The sequence below is a fragment of the Struthio camelus genome, chromosome 17 (genome assembly GCF_040807025.1).
Source record: "Struthio camelus isolate bStrCam1 chromosome 17, bStrCam1.hap1, whole genome shotgun sequence".
NCBI classification, from domain to species: Eukaryota; Metazoa; Chordata; class Aves; order Struthioniformes; family Struthionidae; genus Struthio; species Struthio camelus.
Genome location: NC_090958.1, coordinates 17,911,174 through 17,931,529, shown reverse-complemented (window position 1 = coordinate 17,931,529; position 20,356 = coordinate 17,911,174). Strand labels below are relative to the sequence as shown.

At 38.3% G+C, this 20,356-nt stretch overlaps 1 protein-coding gene across 1 annotated transcript; it reads left to right on the top strand.

Annotated features, from left to right (window-relative positions):
* The first annotated feature begins 1,407 nt into the window (after nt 1-1,407).
* Nucleotides 1,408-20,071, top strand: ZCCHC8 (zinc finger CCHC-type containing 8). Its single transcript, XM_068911730.1, has 14 exons — nt 1,408-1,640; nt 2,423-2,463; nt 2,773-2,847; nt 4,401-4,506; nt 5,106-5,183; nt 5,504-5,607; nt 7,329-7,394; nt 9,313-9,373; nt 9,856-9,998; nt 10,839-10,981; nt 12,140-12,255; nt 12,597-12,680; nt 13,633-13,747; nt 14,487-20,071. The coding sequence occupies exons 1-14, from the start codon at nt 1,449-1,451 to the stop codon at nt 15,308-15,310; spliced, it is 2,148 nt and encodes a 715-aa protein (XP_068767831.1). The 5' UTR covers nt 1,408-1,448; the 3' UTR covers nt 15,311-20,071.
* The last annotated feature ends 285 nt before the right edge of the window (nt 20,072-20,356 follow it).

The following is a 20,356-nucleotide window of genomic DNA, read 5'->3' as shown; positions in this document are numbered from 1 at the left end:
CTGAACTTGTTTTCTTCTTTAATTTGATACTAGCACACCTTTCCTTTTAGTAAAGAGAAAGGGAGGGATGACACAACCATTGCTGAGAAAGGTAAGATATTGGACTGTGATGTGAATGTCAAACTTGATCGATGTGTTTAATGAAACATATTACGTAATGGGACAGCTCTAAAACGTGCTTAGTTTCATTTTTCATCCAATTTCTGGTCCAAGACTATATTGGCTGTATGCAGATATTTTCTTGCTAATGCAGTTTGAGCTAAATGTTCAGTTCCACTTGACTTTGAGGAGGAGATCTCAGCAGCATGCAACTGTTCTTTAAAGCCTGAGTAATATCTAAGCACGCACATCTGTGTGAGTATATACATAAATTTAAAGATTAAAATGAGGAGGCTGAATTTAACATTTACATTCAAGCTGTAAGTCAACCAGGCTTATTTTACCTTGGCTTTTGTAGAATCTGGCATTCAGAGGTGATGCTTACATATGGCTATACCAGCTAAGATGCTTCATCTCCACATTCTCCTGTTCATGTATATGTGCCATTCCATTATCTGTTTTCTTATGGGACCCATCCTGTAACAATTATGTTTTGGAAAGGGGGATAGAACTTGAGCAACTTTTTATGCTGATTCAACAGGGAACGTGCTATGTCTAACACAAGGTCAAATAGCTGCTCTCGTGGTCCGCCCTGTTTCTGCCCTTGCAGTCAAGGGCAAAATGGAACTTTATTTCTAGGTATAGCGACTCATGTAAATAATATGTTGCCTGTAAAGGTTGTATGGGGAGGGGGGGGGAGCCTTTTTTTTCTGTCTGTGTGTTTCTGTGAGTCCCTTGCCACTAGCTTGTATTGTTAAGAGTAGTACTTAAAGTATTGGAAACTGGCAAGCTTACAGTATGAGGATACTTGTAGCTGAGCATATTAAATATACAAGGTCTTGCCTAAGCATGAGCACATACCCTCCTCTCCAAGGCAGGGCCTGTACTGCAGACAATTTACTTAAAGATGTTCTTGTCCTGTCTTCCCCCCCCCCAAAAAAAAAAAAAAACAAAAGTAAAAGCAGCAACACAGTGGAGGGTTCCAAATGTCTATTCCTGCCATCTTTGAACGTTCCTTTATCCCCGAAGGAATTAGTCGAAAACGCTACCAGTTAGTTACTCGAGACCATTTTGGGGCAGGTTGTCCTCCCCGGACTACAGCTCCCGGTGTGCAGCGCGCCGCCCGCGTGCGGAGAGGGAAGACTGCATCTCCCAGGGTGCAAAGCGCCCCTCAGCGGTCCGCCGCGGTAGGCGGCTGAGGCCAGTGCTTGCTGGGAGTCGTGGTCCTCCAGCTCCGCACCGGAGCCGAGGGCCCGCCCGCCGCTTCCCGCGGAGCGGAGGCTCCCTCTGCCCTTTGCGCCCTTCCCCCCCCCCCCCGTCAAGCCCCTCCCTTCCTGCCGCAGCTCAAGATGGCGGCTGAGGTGGATTTCGGGGACCGCGAGCTCTTCGAGCAGCTCGAGGAGGAGGACGGGCCGCCGCCGCCGCCGCCTCACCTCCGCTTCGAGGAGGAGGAGGAGGAGGGACCCGAGGGCGCCCTGGCCGAACTGCGCGAGCGGCTGCGGGACTGCCAAGAGACGGTGCGGCGGCTCCGGGCGGAGAATATCCTGACAGGAGAGACAGGGCCTGCTCCGGGGAGGGAGCCGCGCAGCCAGGGCGGGGGGGCTCCGCCGCCGCCGGTTCCCTTCCGGGCCAGCCTTGGCGCCTGCTCGCCGGGGCCCTCCGGCCCGAGGGGCTGCGGCCCTTCCCGCCGCCCTGGCCAGGCTGGGCTCTGCCTGCGGGGACGAGGCCCTGCGGCCCCGGCGGGCGGCGGCGGCGGCGGTGTTGCTGCCCCTGCTGGGGCTCGGGGCGGCGGCGGCGGCTGCCTCCTTCCTCTAGCTTCTGCTTCCGTCGCTTCGGAGGAAGTTTTTCCCGAAGTTTTGGCAGTGTTTGTTTTCACCTCTCTTGGCCAAGGAGGTGGCTGGGCTCTTGGGTATTGGGATAAGTGACTGTTAAAGCACAGAATGCTGGACGCTCCTCTTTTGACTGTTATCCCTTTTGTGATGAATATAGGTATTTTAAAAATAAAACGTTATTAGTCGTGCAATTCAGCCATGGTGCATGTAAGGAGTTACTGTTTGGAGTGTCATGGCTAGTCCTTTTTTCAGCTATTTTCTTTTTTTTTTCTGTTTTTTTTTCCTGTTTTTTTTTTTCCTTCAGCAACAGATGGGTTTATGAATGATTCCTTATGCAGTGAAATGGAAAAGCCTGAAAACCTCATAAGTTATTCTATGAAATTCCTGCTTGGTGTGGGTTTTTGTCTGTGTATGTTAACTGTGTAATTGATTGAGGGGTGTGTATATTTGCATTCTGAAGAAAGTGATGTTCCTTAACAAGAAGTTAACATCAAGAACTTAAAAGGAAACTGAGTATTCTGACTCGTCCTAGGTACGTTAACGCTGAATTAAAAGCGCTTTGTGTGACCTATGCATCTTTAAAATTGAACTTCTCTGGAACAGAGATAGTAGTTGCCTAAACTTGCTACGTCTTTTGCAACATTCCCTTGTGGAAAGATTACGCCCGTGCCTCTTCTCCTAGATAGAAGAAACTTTTAAAAGAACAGAACTTGCATTGCCCAAACTTTGCTCTATGTCCCTTTTGGAATAGAGCCTCTTTGTTGCGATAAAACGGATAGGAACGATTTACAGTAAAGCTAGTACAGTATCCACTGTCTGTATCTCTGTTCTGTTCTTCTAGTGGAATTTCAGTGGACAGCTCTAAATATGATGGACCTCTGCTACAGATTTTATTTATGAACAATGTCATTTCAAAGTAAGTACTTTCTCTTGCCAAGCAAAAGCAATCCTGGCAAAAAACTAGGTTGTGGGGTTTTTTTGTTGTTTTTGTTTTGTTTGCTTTGGATATGTTGGTATTTAACTGAAGTATGTGTATGGTATTCAGTAACATAAACTTCTTAAACGTAGATTTTAATTCAGCGAAATCTAGTATCTTCAACTCCATTTCAGTAATCTATTTTTCCCTCAAATGTACTTATGCTAATTAAACTGCCTACAGGTATAGCACGAGTTCGTCATGAGTTCATATTCAATTTTAAAAAGTATTTGAGAAAACTTTGTTTAAGTGTATAAAGTAGTACTGCAAGGCACATCTTCCTTCTCTAATCAGTCTCTAAATCAACCAAAGCCAGCAAAGCAAAAAATGCTTGGAGGTTGCCTTCTACATTAATGCAGTTGGCTGTGCTGATCTTTTACTTTAAGTTTCAGCTATCCTTTAGTTCAAATTTCAGCTCTGTTGCTGCTGGTATATTTTGCAGGACTTGTGGAAAATGTATCTGAAGGCATATTTTTGTGATTAGCGTAGTAAGTTGACCCTACTGCCAGGCATTGCAAACTCTTGTTCCCCTTTCCTTCATTTGCTAGCTTAATATTGATCTAGTAGTATTCATGGAAAAGAGTTGTTTTAATCTTGCCCTGAATAAGCACCTCTGCATTTGTGTGACGATGTTTGCAGGGGAAGAAGGTAAGAATGAGCAATGTGACAGAAGGTCTCCCGCTGTCAGTAGCGAGCTTGGAGTCTGAGTAGCAGTTTAAACTTCTTGAGTTTTATAACTAAACATAGTAAATTAAATTGCCCTACCTTTTGTTGTTGTTGTTACTATGGTAATAGTAAGAGTACTTTCTAATAACTGGCAACATTTGTGTTGTTGGGGTAGTGGGAAGAAGACAGGAGAGAAATCCCTGTCCCTTTTCTAAATTCTCAGGAAAAAGTAAATGGTAGATGCTGTAGATGCTTTTTTTTTAAAAAAAAAAAAAAAGAGGAAAGAAAGAAATCTGGTAAAAGCGTTTCAGTCTTGCTAATTTTGTTGTTACAAACACTGTAAATCTTAATATTCTTTGTAGTCATGGTTTTGTTACATAACATTCTTTAACTTCTCTTTGAAAGAGCCATTATTGGCTTTTTGCTGTCTGAGTATATGATAATGAGCTGGTTGGGGGTTTGGGGGTGTTATGTGTATGGGTTTTTGGGGGGGTGGTTTTTTTTTTTTTTAAACACTTGAATTCATGCTCATAATTTTTCATAAGCAAGGAAGGAGTGGTTGAACCAAAAAGTGTGAAATACTGTAAAATTACAGCAGTTACAAGTAGCAGGAAGATCTGTTGATGCTGTCTTTTTGAGCCCCACCCCCAGCAACCCTTTCTTCCTGACAGTCAGTTTTTCTGCTTAATCTAACATGCAAGCCCTGTTACTTGGCATGTTCACGTTACTCTTGGAAGATTATGTCACACAACATCATGAAAAAAATTCTTCTGTCCATAACTTGCACTGATTTCTTCATCTCTGCATGTTTCTTCACTCTGTTACAGACAATATCATCAAGAAATTGAAGATTTTATTTTTAATTTAGTTCAGAAATACGAAGAGCAGCAGAGGTCTGAACCAGAAAAAACCCACTTCAATGTTAAGCCGCAGGTACTTTAAAGCTGAAGTTGTGGTTAGGGACTGCTTCTCTTGCATCTTTATAGAGGTGATATTGAAATACTAACACTGCTAAAGAGCTGACTTCCAACTTAATTGCAATCATCTAACTCCATCATCTAACAACTAAGTTGATTTAAATAATTGAGAAAAGACCCTAAGATACAAACTTGCATATCCTCTTCTGATAGTGTTTGACCCCACTTTGAATCTATCGGAAAGCATAGATGAACAACAGAATACTGAAATTATCACTTTCTTCTCTTAGTTTAAAATTTGGAGTTTCATTTGTATGTTCCCGCTTAGGGTTTGCTTTGAATAATAAGGCAGAATGACATACTTCTCCCATCTTTCTCTTCAGCTTTTGAGTTAAGAGTAAAGATGTTCTTACGTAGCTTATTTCTCATTATCAAAAAAAAAGAAAGAAAGAAATGAGCTCTGTCATAATTTGAATTGTACAAAGCATTAACATCTCATTCTACTTTTAAGCTAACGTGTGTTTGGTCATGGAAAAAAGAGAAGCTGTACTTGTGGAAAACTCCTCTTTAGTTTTTTTTTCAGTACTTATTTGCACTTTTGCTTTTTCATGTCAGCCCTCCAGTGTCCTTTTGGAAGAGGACTCTAAAGCAGCAAGCTCGAATTCTGCTAAAAAAATGAAGGAAGCCTTCAGTGTAAGTCTTAACTATATGCTCTTCAGTGGTAGGTCTAACTCTCCATTCTACATACCCAGTGTAGAGTGTCATTAAAGTGAGATCTCATTGCTAAATTTCATATGCCAATGTAATAACAGTCCAGTCCAGTATGTTTTGGTCACATCATTAGAGAAAATGTTGATTTGTACAGAAGTGGGCATGTATTGTTTGAAAATTCTTGCAGAGTGGGGGAAAAATCTGAAAGTATATCAAGCATTGTAAATTTCTAAAAATATTACCGGATAATCTGACCTTAATACTGACACGTTTCTGACAATTTTCTGACTTTTTTTCTACAGGTTGTAGGAAGTGTTCTGTATTTTACCAATTTTTGTCTTGATAAACTGGGACAGCCTATATTAAATGAGAATCCACAGCTGACAGAAGGATGGGAAATACCTAAGTATCCTGTTTGCTAAAACAAGGGTTTTTTTCTGTTTATTAACTCCAAAGAACGCTAGTGGGTATAGTTGAGCTTGGATTTTATTCAGTAAGTTTTACATTTTTATCTAAGTCATATCAATATTATGGATGAAAAATTTTAATGAATAATTAATGGGTTTTTTTTAAATAAAAAAACATAAATATTTTGACATGATTGGCTCAATGATTTTTAGAAGACTTTTATGCTTGGGAAGAGTAAATACTTGCATACCTGTAAATCTAGGTATCTTTTGAATCTAGGAATTGTTTGGGCCAGTCTGTGATCAGATTTTGAATAACAGCTCATTCCTGATATGCCTTTATAAGATCTGTTGTTTGAGAGAAGAAAAGGGCTTGGCAAACTCAGATACTCTGAGGTGATTTAGCCAAATTTGGGAGCCAAGGGGAAAATCTCTTAACTTAATTGTGGAAGCTATTAATTTACATCCTCTTACTGTGCATCTTAATTTACAGAGTTGGCTCTTTGCTGTTTCTTAAAGCCAGTATTTGAGAGGTGGGAGCGAGGAAAGTGTTGGATAAAGCGTTTTTTAATATTGTAGTCCTCACTGACCCAAACAATCTTGTCTCCCCAGTTTCCCAACATTGCTTCTGCCCCAGAAAGAGTCAGGAAAAAAAAACGGTTTAACATTTCAATTCTGTAATAGCTAGTGATAAAGGTCAGTCCCTAGCGTTAAGAATGACTTGTACCTGACGAAGATCTAAATTTATGAGCTGGCTAACCTGGGTTTTCTTGTGCCTGCCTTTGACTGCATATGCACTGTGCTGTAATTTTACATTTCAAAAGCTGCCTTTGTCATAGTGCATTAAGTAAATTCTGCTCTTCAAATGGTATGTGTACCCTCTCCCAACCTCTAAATAAAGGCATTAGATGTTCAACGGGGGAGTTTATCCTAAAATGCAAAGTTTAGCCGGGCTAAACTTTCATGTCTATCATCTTAACTTTATAGTTGTTCTTCAGATAGGCTTGTTGCATCTTTCTGTAGAGCTCCCACAGATGACATTGAGCCTAAAATAGCCCTTACTAATGAATTAAATGGTGTATCGGGTACCATGGCTCTCAGTGACCAAAGTACTGCACTCAGTGTCAGTTTGACTAGTCTCTGACAAATGCTTTTCTTTTTAAAAGCAATTGTTAGATTCTGTACGTTGCTGTGCCTCTGAACTCTGCTGAACCTCTTAGCCTTTTCCATATCAGTTCCCTTGGGACCCTCTTCTCTCCTTGTAGGTTTCTAGCTGAACGGGCAGAGCAATGGGCACGTTACAGTTAAAAACCGAAAACAAGTAATATTATATGCCCTGGCTTTACCTACTTGAGCAGTGAGTTCTATTGTGGAAACTCTACCAGAATATATTACAAATTTTTTGAGGTCTGTTAATACTGATAAGAAGTACCTCACAATTACAAATGTGAAATTTCTGCTTATAAACAAGAATGTTCCAGTCTAGCAAGTGGAAAGAAAAACCAACATTGGTTATTAGACGGGAACTATAAACACCCATCTCAGCAAATAGTTTATAGTGGATTGTACTTCTGAAGTATAGACTTTATACTGAAGACTCATCTGTAACTTAATCAGTAGAGTCAATACTCCATTAAAGCGCTACTAGTTTTTTATTGGTATTTTAAATGAGATTGAAATTTTGCTTCATCCAGTAGCAGTTCCTTATTGAAATCTAAAGATATCAGCAAGTTTTCAGCCAGATTCTCTCCCTAGATGGACAAGAAATACAAGTAAAACCAAAAAGGTTTGTATTCTTCTTGAATATAAAGTTTTGAGCTGAAAAGTTCAGATGTACACTGTGATTATTCCCTAGTATTCTAAACCCTTGAACATATTTGAGAAATGAGTTCAAATTACAGTGCTGATCTGCAGTGAGAGGGTTTTTGTGGTCCGCTGCCTTTCTTTAGAAAGGGCCTAAGAATCAATGTGTAAGAAACTGTTTTTGAAGTTGTTTATGCTCTGGTCTTCTGTTGCTTGTCTTCTTAATGATTGCTTTGTCATCCTTGCACTGGTATACTGTCGGGGTACTGTGTCTTTGTAGAACAACTCCTGTCTGACTTATTTTTTAGGCTCTTAAGACAAACTTGGAGTTGGGTTTATGGCTTTTCCGAGGGGAAAAGTAAAGTTCATTGAATTTCCTGGTGGTAGCTGGTGTGGTCTTCATAGCATCAAAAGTCATTGATTTCAGATGCAGTGAAGACCACACAAGCTTTTATTGGGAAATTCAAAGAAAAAAAGGGGCATGTTGACTTAAATTCTCTGTTTTGGGTGGAAATACTACGGTCTGAAGGAAAAGCAGATTTAACAATCATGCTCATGCTAATGAGGTGGTGATAAAGTATTTGTGTCGCTGCAGAATGTTTCCGTTTGAATTGCATGTAAACAAGAAGCAAAAGATGCACCTCGTTTTATCTAATTAGAGGCTTTAAGACTGGGGGGAGTTACCCTGGACATGTGTTTGTGTGTCACCTATTCGTCTCCCCTTTTGGTTCCCCTCCTAATTTGATAAAAATGAATATTGAGGAAAAAAATCTTTCTCTGAAATCTTGTAAGAGATTGGGATTTCCCCCAGTGTCAAATATGCTTGTTACCATGGCATCAATTTGCAAGGAAAATTAAACTTGAAGCCAACTGCAATTCCATTTGTAGTTAGACTCGCTTCCAGGTTTTCAGTATGCAGTTTCACAGTATGTGTAATTTGTTCAGTCTGTGGACCAGACTGAATGGTCGTGCTCCAATTCGTGCTCCTACTTGTTTCTACTGGTAACTGATTCTAAATATTGTAAAAACAATCAGACCTCTGATGGTAAAAGCATGGGAAGAGTAATAGAGATATTATGTACTACAGACATACTAAGATGAGGGTTCCTTATCTGTACTCTAGAGTTAAAAGTATTGTTTAACGTCTCTTTCCTACCTTTTGACATAGCGTAAACTTTACGATACAGGTTTTTTTTTTTTTTTGCGTTGTCCTTGGCGCTCTCTAAGCGTATGTTTCTATGTTTAATCAAAAGCTGAAATGCTTCAGTGAATACTCTTCTATCTGCAGCACGATTTGAAACAAGGAAAAGCTTTTTCACCATTCTCCGGTTGCCCAGAGAGGTTTTGCAGTCTCCATCCTTAGATGTTTTCAAGGCCCAACTGGATAACGCCCTAAGCAGCCTAGTCTGCTCTCGTAGCTGACCCTGCTTTGAAGAAGGGAATTGGATTAGAGACCTCCTGAGCTATAACCTGAATTATTCTGTGACTACTGTGTTCCCTCTTAAAGGAATAACTTATGCTCTATAGGATATAAAAACTCCATTTCTGTCTGGAAGTACTACTATGCCTCTATAATTATAGTTCTTTCTTTCCTTCCTCTCCACATGTAATCATGCATTCTTTTCTTTTTTACAGGACTGTGCATGTTTTTTTTCTCTGTTCTTGTGTTCTACTTAGGACCATCAAATAAACAAAACTTTGTTACTCTATTTTCAAGATTTATATTAAGCAGTTAATTTCAGAAAAGCAGAAGACAGCATGCGAAATCAGCAAGCTATGCTTAACATCTTTTCTTTCTAAAAGAAAGACTAAAAATCCAACGAAGTTTAAAAGAATTAATTGCGTTTAACATTGCAGAATGATTTTCAAACTTAATAATTTCTTGAGCATTTCTTAAACAGGCCAAAACCTCATTGTTTCAATTGTGGTTCTGAAGACCATCAAATGAAAGACTGCCCAAAGGTAAACTCTACATCAGTATTCAAAAGGCTGCCTCTCTCCAAAAATGTTTCAATGTAACTGCAATACTAAATAAATAACAATAAGATGCATTGGTCAGGATCTACAAATAGTTATTAATTTCTGTTGATTAAATTATACCTCTCCTCTTACCTCTCTTATGTGTAAGTTGTATACAGTAATATATTGAATCAACATGTAAATGAATTTCATAGCATAATGGTTTGAATACCCCCTTTTACTTACATAGGAACATTTTTCAGTTCGAACAGTCGTTCTACCTGTTTTAGAGATCTACTAGCTCAAATGCAAACACTTTTCGATTTTTTGCTGTTTAACTTTCATTACAACTGTAATTATACTTTGGATGTGTGATAAAAGATTGAACAAGCTTGGGGCAAAGAGTACAGGTTTTATGTTGGGTGAAGGCGTGCATAAATTGCAAATGGTCCAAAGTTAAACTTTCCAACTGCGTTATCTTTAAGCCACGAAACGCTGCTCGTATAAGTGAGAAGAGAAAGGAGTATTTGGAAGCTTGTGGTGAAGCCAGCAATCAGAATTTTCAGCAGCGTTATCATGCAGAAGAAGTAGAAGAGAGATTTGGAAAATTTAAACCAGGAGTAATTAGGTATGTCTTTTTCCTTCCATTAACTGTTGCACTGCTTTTCTGGAATACCTTTTCTACCTTTGGAATGCCAAATGTTACTGTTCAGAGTTCTGTAAGTCAATCTGCTAATCTTAACTACGGGTATATTATGTTCAAATTTGTTTGCTGAATAAAGTTTTGTGTTTATTAAATTCCTCAGATATTTTCCAAACTAAAATTCTCATGCCTAGCGTAATAGTCCATCCTTTTCCCATGATACTTTCTCTGATGTTGGGGGGGGATGGATTTTACTGTTTGGCTGCTATTGCAACTCTCTTCACAGGGAGGATTATAAATATATTAAGCTCCTGATAATTAAAGATGAGTGCAAGATTCTGAAAATTTTTAGGCTTTGACGCTCTCTCGCTCTTTTTCTCTGTGTTCAAATTATATATTTAAAGAAGTCATTGTATAGCTGTGGCAGTCTAAACAAATCATCAGTAAATTTAATTTTGCATTAAGTTCCTCCCTTCCTTTGCTGGTAGCTACAGTTAAGGCCATTAATCAAAATTAAGAAGTCAAGGAATAAGCTATTCTCAGAGTAGAATTATTTTTCATAGAATATTTAAGTATACGTACACTTGTTGGATAAACTGAAGTCTTACAAGGTTTCTTTAATATCAGTGCTGTTTTTGACTTTAGTTATTTCTGGGATTGACAGGATAAGGTATCTAACAACCAACATTTTCTATTGCGCTTTTAAAACTAAAATGTTTGTACTTGGTAGTTTAAAATTCAACAGAACGTTCAAAACTTCCTTCCTCTGAAACTCAGTTATGGACTTCCTGGAGGACTTGTTTTCTGTTTGTTTTCTTAACTTAGTGGAGAGCTTCAAGATGCACTTGGGGTCACAGATAACAGTCTTCCTCCATTTATATATCGCATGCGTCAGCTGGGTTATCCTCCAGGTTGGCTCAAAGAGGCTGAAATGGAGCACTCGGGCCTTGCACTTTATGATGGAAAAGGTAAGGAATGTTCATTGGGAATGCAGTTCTTAGTACGCAGGCTGTTTACTTGCTGCATCCTACTTAGAAGGCAGTAACGTACCTAGTTTGTAAACTTTCATCCTCACAGAAGAGTGAGAATGTTGTAAATCAAATTTTCTTGTCTACGGTCATGTAAAAATGCTCCCTTTCATCTAGCCATTCTGCGACAACAAAACAACTTCTATAATGATAGAATCGCAGAGATGAGGAGACTGTCCCTGAGATTTTACTCTTTTATCAACAACCGATAACAGAACATGGAGTTTTTGTGGATGGAACTTCTAAGGCTTCCAAATAGTCTGCTGTCAAATTTCCTCATGTTTCTTTTTATAATGAGTTTACAGCTTCTCTTTGTTTTATGTTTCATGAAAGAAGCCATAACACTTTCTAAAGTTCAGTAACTTACTCCTGTATGATAAGATTCCAAGATCACACTAGGCAACATGAAGACCATTGAGCGATGAACGTATTTCTTGAAACCCAATTTGCTGTGGAGTAGTTTACCAGCTTTTTGCTAATAACCAATATTTATGCCACCTCTGTAGAACAAGAAAACAGATCGTGTTTTGTTACTAGCTATCAGAAAAATTTCTGCCTTATTATTTCAAAATTGACTAATACTGTCCTTTATCAGTTGCTTTCCTGGTTCATATTCTAAATAAAAACTCACTTGGAGCAGACCGTCAGCAAAGTATAGAACTATTGTTTGTTCTGCAGATAGTTTTATTCTCTGATTGCACCAGTTTTGGATGGGCCTTGTTATCAGGGTGTCAGCCTTTCCAGCACTGGAGGATAAGCCTGACTGTCCCACGGACAAGACGACTGCAATTGCTTCCAGCTCTGTTAGGTCCATGCCAAGAGAAAGCACGAGCTGTTGACGCAGAGCAGAGAACGCTCCTGAAGCCAAAATCTGAGGCTGCTGATGGCAGATTTGGAGTAGTAGTATTATGAACGTCCGGTTACGGTTCTAGGGAAGCTGCATGCATGTATCTGATAGATTTGGTCACTGTTATTGCCTTGTTTGGAAAGCCTTTTATCAATACTTACCTTCCAAAAATCAAAACTTTTTTCTTAAAGCTGTGAATTTCTTCATTAATGTTCTGAATTAACATTCATAATAATTATATTTTGTTATAGATGATGGTGAAACAGAAGATGAAGGATCTCATCAACCAAAATGTGTCACTTATGATGTCTCTAAGTTGATAAACTATCCAGGCTTTAATATGTCCGCTCCAAGTGGGATCCCAGATGTAAGTGACTGACCTCCGCTTTCTGAACAGCGTGCTGAGTAACGTTAACTGCTTTTAGCCAAGTTTAGCATTATGTTCTGCGGCTGACGTTTTCCTTCAGACAAGGAGTCTTTTATGCCCTTTGCTGCCAAAGTTTATATTTGAGAACAATTTAACATGCTTGTTAGTAACAAGCTTCATCATTGATGTTAATGCCTGTGTATTAAAAATAACTTTGAGGCTTTTGATGAGAGCTATAATCCATCTTGGCTTGTTTTCTCCTAGTGTTTCTCCTAGGTTTTACTGTCATATTATTAGTCAACCGTACGCAACATCAGTCTTCTTTCTCTTTTTTGCTGTAGGAATGGCGGATATTTGGTTCCATACCCATGCAGCCATCTCAACAGAAGGATGTTTTTGCTAACTACCTTTCTAATTTTCACGCGGTGAATATGTCTCAATGTTACTCACACACACAAAAAGGAAAAAAGTTGTCTAAGGAAATCTTTTATTTAGTATTGACAGCAGTGATCGCTTGTTTATGTCTTCATTTTTGCACAAGGGAATAGACTTTCTTATGGACACTACAAAGTGTGAAATCCTGATGCTTTTATTAGTTTTGTAGTAAACTTGCTTAACATGCTATTGGCTTTGCATTCTAGTGAACCAGTAAGGCGGTCTCTATCTTGGCCTATCTCTTCTAACAAAAAAAGGAGTTTCATGTTTAGAACAAATTCTATTATTGCGGTTAACGTGAACAGATCTTGATTATGCCATATTTTCTCAATAGTTGTGAATAAAGATAGCTTTAAACTCTTAGAGACTAAAGGCAGTCTGCTAAGTTCTAGACTTCCCTAATAAGTGAAAAGATTACTTGCATAGGCGTGATTTACAGTAATCTTTTTATAGTGACTTCAGAAAATATGGTAGCTGAGTTCTCTAGCGTTCTCAGATCTTCTCTTATGTGACTCTAGCCTAGTTTTATCTACTGTTGAATAGTTCTAGTTAAGAATGGAAGGTGTGTGTTCTGTACTCAGTCATCATTACTGTGTGGTGCTGTAAGGAATTAAATGGCAAATTCTAAACCTGCTGTGAAGGAATATGCAATACTTGTGATGGTCTCACAAGATCTAGGTGTCCAGGTGGAAACTTGATCTTAATCCTGTTAGGCATACAGACAATCCTTTTCTTTGCCGCTTAAAATTACAGTTCTGTTCAGTTGCATAAAAAATCATCAGTTCATTCAGTTGCTCAAATTTCAGTGTCTAGTGTTCAAAGTGGGTCACCAAGTGATTACTTAATTATGCAGTTGCTTTAAAGATATTCTTTCAGGAGGAAATATTACCTGGTATGATTTAATTCTAATTTCTTTTGTCTTCCTGGGTAACTTCCCTTCAGCCAAGTACAAAATCGAGCAATAAAAGGGCTGCAACACAGTCAAGCTCTCATCATTCAAAGCGACCAAAAGAAGACAACTTGGAGGTACCAGCAACTGACATGGACCTAGATTCTGGTATAGTTATTTTGCCCCTTTTTTCCCCCTAGTTTTAGTTTTTATTTTCAAAATAACTTACTCTGAATTGAAATGTCAGTGTTAATAGATAGAAACTGATGTGTTAGCGTTCGGTATCGTTACTTACGGTAACTACTAAGGTAGGCTAGTAGTGTCCTATTATAGTTGCATTTGAGCCTCTACAAAAAGCGTTCTCTGTTGCTGCGGTCATCATATCTTCCACTACCCAGCAGGAGGTTTCAGATCTGCTCAAAGTAATTGAAATGTTAAGTCACCAATTCCAGTCTCTTTACTTTAGGTGTATCCTAAAGATCTGTTATGAAAACTTCCAAATCCTAAAATATTTTGATGAAATGGTGATTCGCAACTTCTTAAAAATAGTCAAATTCGGGAGGATTTGGAATGTTGCTTCAATGTTAGAATAGCTGTTGAAGCTTCTGGCTTTTATTTTTGATTTCCTCTGAGGGAGGGTACTCCAGTGCATCTCAATATGGAAGGAGCTTGTTAAATACATTCAAGAGTGTTTCATATATATATATTTATTTTTTTTTGAATGGCCATCAGTGTGAAAATCCAAAAATAGTTTCAGTGGACATTAACACCTTCAAAAGGCTTGCTCCATATCACTAAAAACAAGGCTGAGAAGACAAAAGTCTGCTAGTTAATCAGAGCATTGGTACGCTGAATCCTGCCCTGCAGGCGTTTCAGATTGTAATACATGCCTTTCATCTATTTGTAGATCTGGAAGTGTCACAAAGATCTCAAACTCGTAAAAGCTTTCAGTTCCAGCCTCCACTGCCACCTGGACCTCCATCGAGTTCAACTCCTCCCCCTTTACCACGAGGGACACCTCCACTTACTCCACTAAATTCTACACCACCTCAACCTCCAACACCCGCTCCCCCTCCTCCTCCTAGGACTAGTCCACCGTTCACTCTTTCCAGTGATATGTCTCAGCCAAAAATAGTGGACTCAACGATGGATGAGGATACTCTGACTTTAGAAGAGCTGGAGGAACAGCAGCGATTAATTTGGGCAGCCCTAGAGCAGGCAGAAAGCACGAACAGTGACTCTGATATTCCTGTTGATACACCTTTAACTGGAAACTCTGTTACATCATCCCCATCTAGGAATGAAGTAGATCTTGTTGCAGAAGTAAGATCATCTGACAAAGTGGTTACAGTGGAAACTAAGTTTTCTGACACTAGCACACAGGTACCAGGAAATGAACATTCTAAAACTAGTCCTAATCCAGGGGATAATTCACTTAATTTAAAGGAAAATCCTAATAATGTGGATTCTGAAGGCATGCTGGATAACACCACCCCGGCTCCCGAAGTTGAGGTTAACAACGGAGGAAATACAGATGTTTATCAAGTGGTCACAAGCACTGAATCATCTGCAAAAAACTCCAGTCCTGTTCCTGACATGAGCAAGTTTGCTGCAGGAATAACACCATTTGAATTTGAAAATATGGCAGAATCAACAGGTGTTTATCTTCGCATACGGAGTGTTTTAAAAAATTCCCCGAGAAACCAGCAAAAGAAAAAGCCCTCATCTTAACTGGTCTTCCTTTGTTCCATTATGTCCAAATCCCTGCATCCTTATCTTTCCTTCTCCAATTTTACAAAGTCAGATAATCTTTTTTTATCCTTCTCTGGGAAGGAGAAACTCTGGAAAAATACAGCCCCTGGTCTACCTTGGAACTGCAGTCAGCACAGGGTTTCCATATTGACCGGGACCAATACTGCCAGAAAATATGCAGGAATTTCCCATATCCTTCCACTAAGGAAGAACAGGACTGTTGATTTATTAAGAACAATTTACTTGCCAATACATGAAACTCTAAAAAGAAGAAGTTGTGGGTTGGTGTTCATTACTTTGGCTAAAATTTATTGTCCTTGAGGTTCAGGTGGATTGATGATTTTTTTTTTTTAAATCTGTTCTTTGTACAATAACCTATACTTTATACGTTTTGCTAATTATCCTGTAGATAAGTTTAATATATTCAGAACGTTTTTAAAAAGGGTGAACATTAAGATTTCCCGCATCTAAATCCTGGCAATTGGATGGAAGTAATCAGGGACTACCAGCATTATCGTCACCATTTCAAATATTTTTATAAATTATTTATGTGGGTCAGTTTTAAGTACCACTATATCTTTTGTAACATCCTCCTTCCTGTAAACTTGCTGTACATACCTGTTCATTTTTGTGTACAGAGGTTTAATAAATGAGTTTTTATATAAAGATTTTTTTAATTGGAGTCCTAAACCATCAAAATGCTGATTTTCTTAAAAAAAAAAAAAAAAAAAAAAACAGCGCTGCAGATAATTAGAAGAACAAGCTGAGTAATGAGGGTGAGCAGAGTTGAATATTTTAGGAAAGGTCACAACTTGCGGTTTAAGTTTTTTAAGTTCACAGAGTTATTATTTTAGCTACTTAAATAGAAGCTGCCATACCATTCAGTTTTCATAATCTGGAGAACGCCCTCTTCTCAAAGTACAAACCTGGAAGTGCTACAATTCTGCTAATTGTTCTAACTTTTTTTTTTTTTTCTCCTCTTAATTCTCTCCATGAAGGACCTACTGGTGAAATGACTGTACGTTATTTGCATTGCCAGCAGAGGGAGTACTAGATTGCCTTAACAGTATTTGTTGGAGCCACTAAAGCATTTATTTGTCCTCTGTAAATGCAGGAAAAAAAGTCTTTCTTAGCCGAGTGAGAGGCACAGTGAAGCAAAGTATTGTCAGGTATCTAAGAAAATACTTGTGAGGGGGATATTCAAGGGTGTTTTTGGTAACAACTTAAGAGACTGAACCTGTTTTTTAGAAACCGCAGCTTTGTAGGTAATAGACAGATATTTCCTTAAGTTCCTCATAATCTGTGAAATTGCTATACTCTGCATTTAAACACTGTTTTTGTAGTAAAAGCATTTATATTTGTTTCTCTTTGTTCTAAACTTTCTGGGAAGGGAAAAGCAAAATGATTCTTCTATATATGAGAACTGCTAAAAAAAAAAAAAAAAGTTTGTTTGCAGCATGTACCAGTTCAGTTTATCTGGTTATATGTGGAAAGCAGTGCTCAGGGTAAAGTGTTCATCATAGGTACTAAAACAGACAACTTTTATATTTCCTCCTTTTTAGGATATATTAAGAGTATTGGTTTTTGGAACGGGGATGGGTAGTGAAATAGTATGTAGCTTCCTGATTCTACCCACTTCACGAGAAGAGAACTCCATTGGGAGGCACATAAAGATCTTGTGCTTTCCCCATGCTTTCTCCCCCCAGAAGTTAAAAACTACGCATAGCTTACATGACCTATTATGTGCTCTGTGTTGCATCATTTGCCCGTGGATAATAATGTGAGGCAAAACATGAGGTAATGTTTTAAAGTGTACACACCTTTTGGGTGTGTTGAGGTAATCATGTTTTAAACATGAAGTTCTTTCTCCACACCCTAGAAGATCTTTTTTATAGCTCTTATGAAATGCCGCTTCTTTAGTAGAACATATGGCCTAAACTTTACCGGCATATTTACATACTTCTGCTTTGCTTATACCCCAAGATGAAAATCGTACTATATGCCTAGTACCCTCTAACACTATACTTAACTCTGTATGTTCACAAGAAATTCATAATAAATTACCTTCCACTCAACAATCAGAACAGATGAGCCCTCTAACTTCCTACAAGTTCTCAGACTTGCTGCTAACACAGCTATTAATATTATTGCTTCCAAGATTTATTTTAAATGTATTGGAATAAAGTGAAGTCATTTCAGCAACCCAGGTTTTAATCTGATGCTTTTATATCCATTGGAATTTTTGGCCAGTGCCTAGTTGTTCAAATTAGGAAATGTTTTTGCTCTCCACCTGTAATTTGATGCAATTGGTCGCCTGCAGCCCATGCTGTCATACTTGCATATACCCTCGAATTAAAATGCCCACAATTTAGATAGTTTGGGTTTAACAATCTTGCTTTATAATGTATTGAAAGACTTTATGCTTTTGTAAATATTGAGTTGTCTGTATGCTCAGAATTATTTTTTATATTGCCTTTGTGTTTTTTGCAAAACTACACTGTTAGCAGATGATCCCTGTCTTACTTGCATATCCTTTTGAGGGTATCATTTGATACCAGTACTCATTATTTTCTAATGCGATCAATATAATAAAAAAAAATAGATGGTATAAGTATTTCCCTACATAGTCAAAATCTGTATAACTGGTTAGTTATTGATAGGCAAAAGCGGCACTTCAGTAGACCACTAGAAAGGGACTAAGAAAACACTGAGCAGGGAGCTACTTGGAGCCAGTCTACGGAAAGCATTGGGTGCTGGGCCTTGCCTGGAATTTGGGCATCTGAATAAGGTGTTTGGAGAATATCCTTCCATTCTGTCAGAAGCTAGAGCATGAAGTCCCTATGGAACATCTTTCCACCATTTTTTCTTATTCCATCAACTTAAAAGGAACCATCTGTGGATACTTGCTTACAAAACTGAAGCTGCTAAAATCCAAACTTTTTCTCTAGTGATCTGTATAAACCATATATCAAAACAAAAGCTTTTCTACTACTAGCCTAAAAATGTCTTTACTTTCCCTGTGCAAAACATAGCTGTGCATAGAATATTCTTTCATTCACTGCTGTAGACAGTAGTTCTTCTTTTGCCTTTCAAGTTGCAAAGGAAACTTAAAAAAGTTCCTATAATACTTTTTTTTCCCTTAAAATAAGAAATGTTTTGCAGTACATACTTTTGATCTCAGAGAAGTTGACAGGCTGTGGCAGGAACGATACCATTTTTGTTTTTAATTTGTAGTAGTTGATTTTAAATAAGGATGACCATATGAAATAGTGGAGACTTAGATGTATGTTTTAAATCATCTTTTCTGTAGAGGTGGTGTTCGGGGTGGATAATGCTTTGAGAAGCTTGAGCAGAACCACTGAGCAAAATCCCTGGTGTATTTACCTCTGCTGTAAGTCATACAGTTAATTAGGGATGGGGAATTGTCACTGCTGTTTCTCTCGTGGTCAGGAATGAGTTCATCTCGATCTTTAAATAATTATGTGCATGTCCACTGTTCATATCAAATGTTAAATATCATTGCTGCACTAGACTTTTCTTAGGAGGCTTATATCATTCTTTAATTTTTTGGATCTGTCAGGTGTGACTACTCAAATTGTTTTTATATATTGAAACTGCAATCAGATCACAGTATAATTTCTGAGAAAAGATGAATAACAAAGTACTTCTGATACGTTTAACTTGCATTCTCATGGTGATGGGTGTGGCATAATAACCTAGATTAGAGCTCACTAAAATGAGTAATAGAATTTGTAATGAGGTGGGTATAGTGTGAACAGGCATCACTCAGATTTTCCCACAGATTCCTGCTAATATAATACTGACATTCATTCACAACATTTAGAACAGCAAAAGCAAAACTTTTTGAAAATGCTTATGTATGTCTAAACAAATCTCTGTAAAAAATTCAGGGCATCAGTCTGGTGGCTATCTTTTAGTTTCTGGAAAGAGAAGAGCTCTTTGCTTTTAGTTTATCTTTTATAACCTAATTCACAGTGCTTAAAATGGGATGGAAAGAACAATAGCTGAGATTCTAGAAGATGTCTGAAAGACAGGGTAGCTGCTAAGATGAATTATTTTACTGCAAACTGTGTAATGCAGGATAAGCATTTAGCTGAAGAAAAAGCATAAGAAGAGGAGCAAGCCTGAATACAATGAAAATATTTCAAATGCATTGGCACTTGCCATGGAACTCTCTAGTACCTTCGTTTCGTACCAGAGGTAGTAATACGGTGCTAAGTAAATGCCACTGAAGATTGATGTTGTTCCTAAGAATACAGCGTGGAGCTGATGGTCTTACTCGCGTATTGGGGGATGGAGGGGAATGACTCAGAGGTCTGGATTAGTCTCTTAGTCCTTGAGAAGCTTACAAACAGGATGGATTTCATAACATGGTAATTAATGTGTAAGCAACTACTGGACACTTCCTAAACTTTAGCTACATGCAACAGAGGTTTGACATGAGATTTTATTTTGCAATTTATATTTGGCTGTCAGCCAATGACTGATGGATTTACCCTTTCTTTAGAATCCTAGCACTCTCATTAAGGACAAAAAAAAAACCCTGCTTCTCTATAGGTGAGACAATTCAGCTTTTCTTGCATTTTATGTAGGTGGTAGAATGTTTATCCTTCTACTTGCACAGTCTGTCTTTTCTCAATAGAATAAAGTTGCTGTTATCTGTAAAATGAAACAATTAAGGTAAAGATTACTGTTAAAGTAAATACCTTGTTTAATCGAGCTTGCCAAAGGGAGTCTCTAAATATTGTCTGTTCCTTTCAGTGTTGTTTTATCCATGTTGGTTAGAACAAATAATGTAAAAATAGGATGAAAATTTGACATGTGTAGCGCTCCAACAAAAGAACCGTGGACTTGCAGGGCTTTTCTATGACTGCTGATCGAGTGAAGAAAAACAGTAAGTGCATTAGGAATGGAAAAATTTGTGTAGTCCTTCAAGCCACTTAGCTGTGAAAAGAACGACCTAGTCTAAATGATTTTTTCAACTCTTCTTGCAGACAAAAAGTG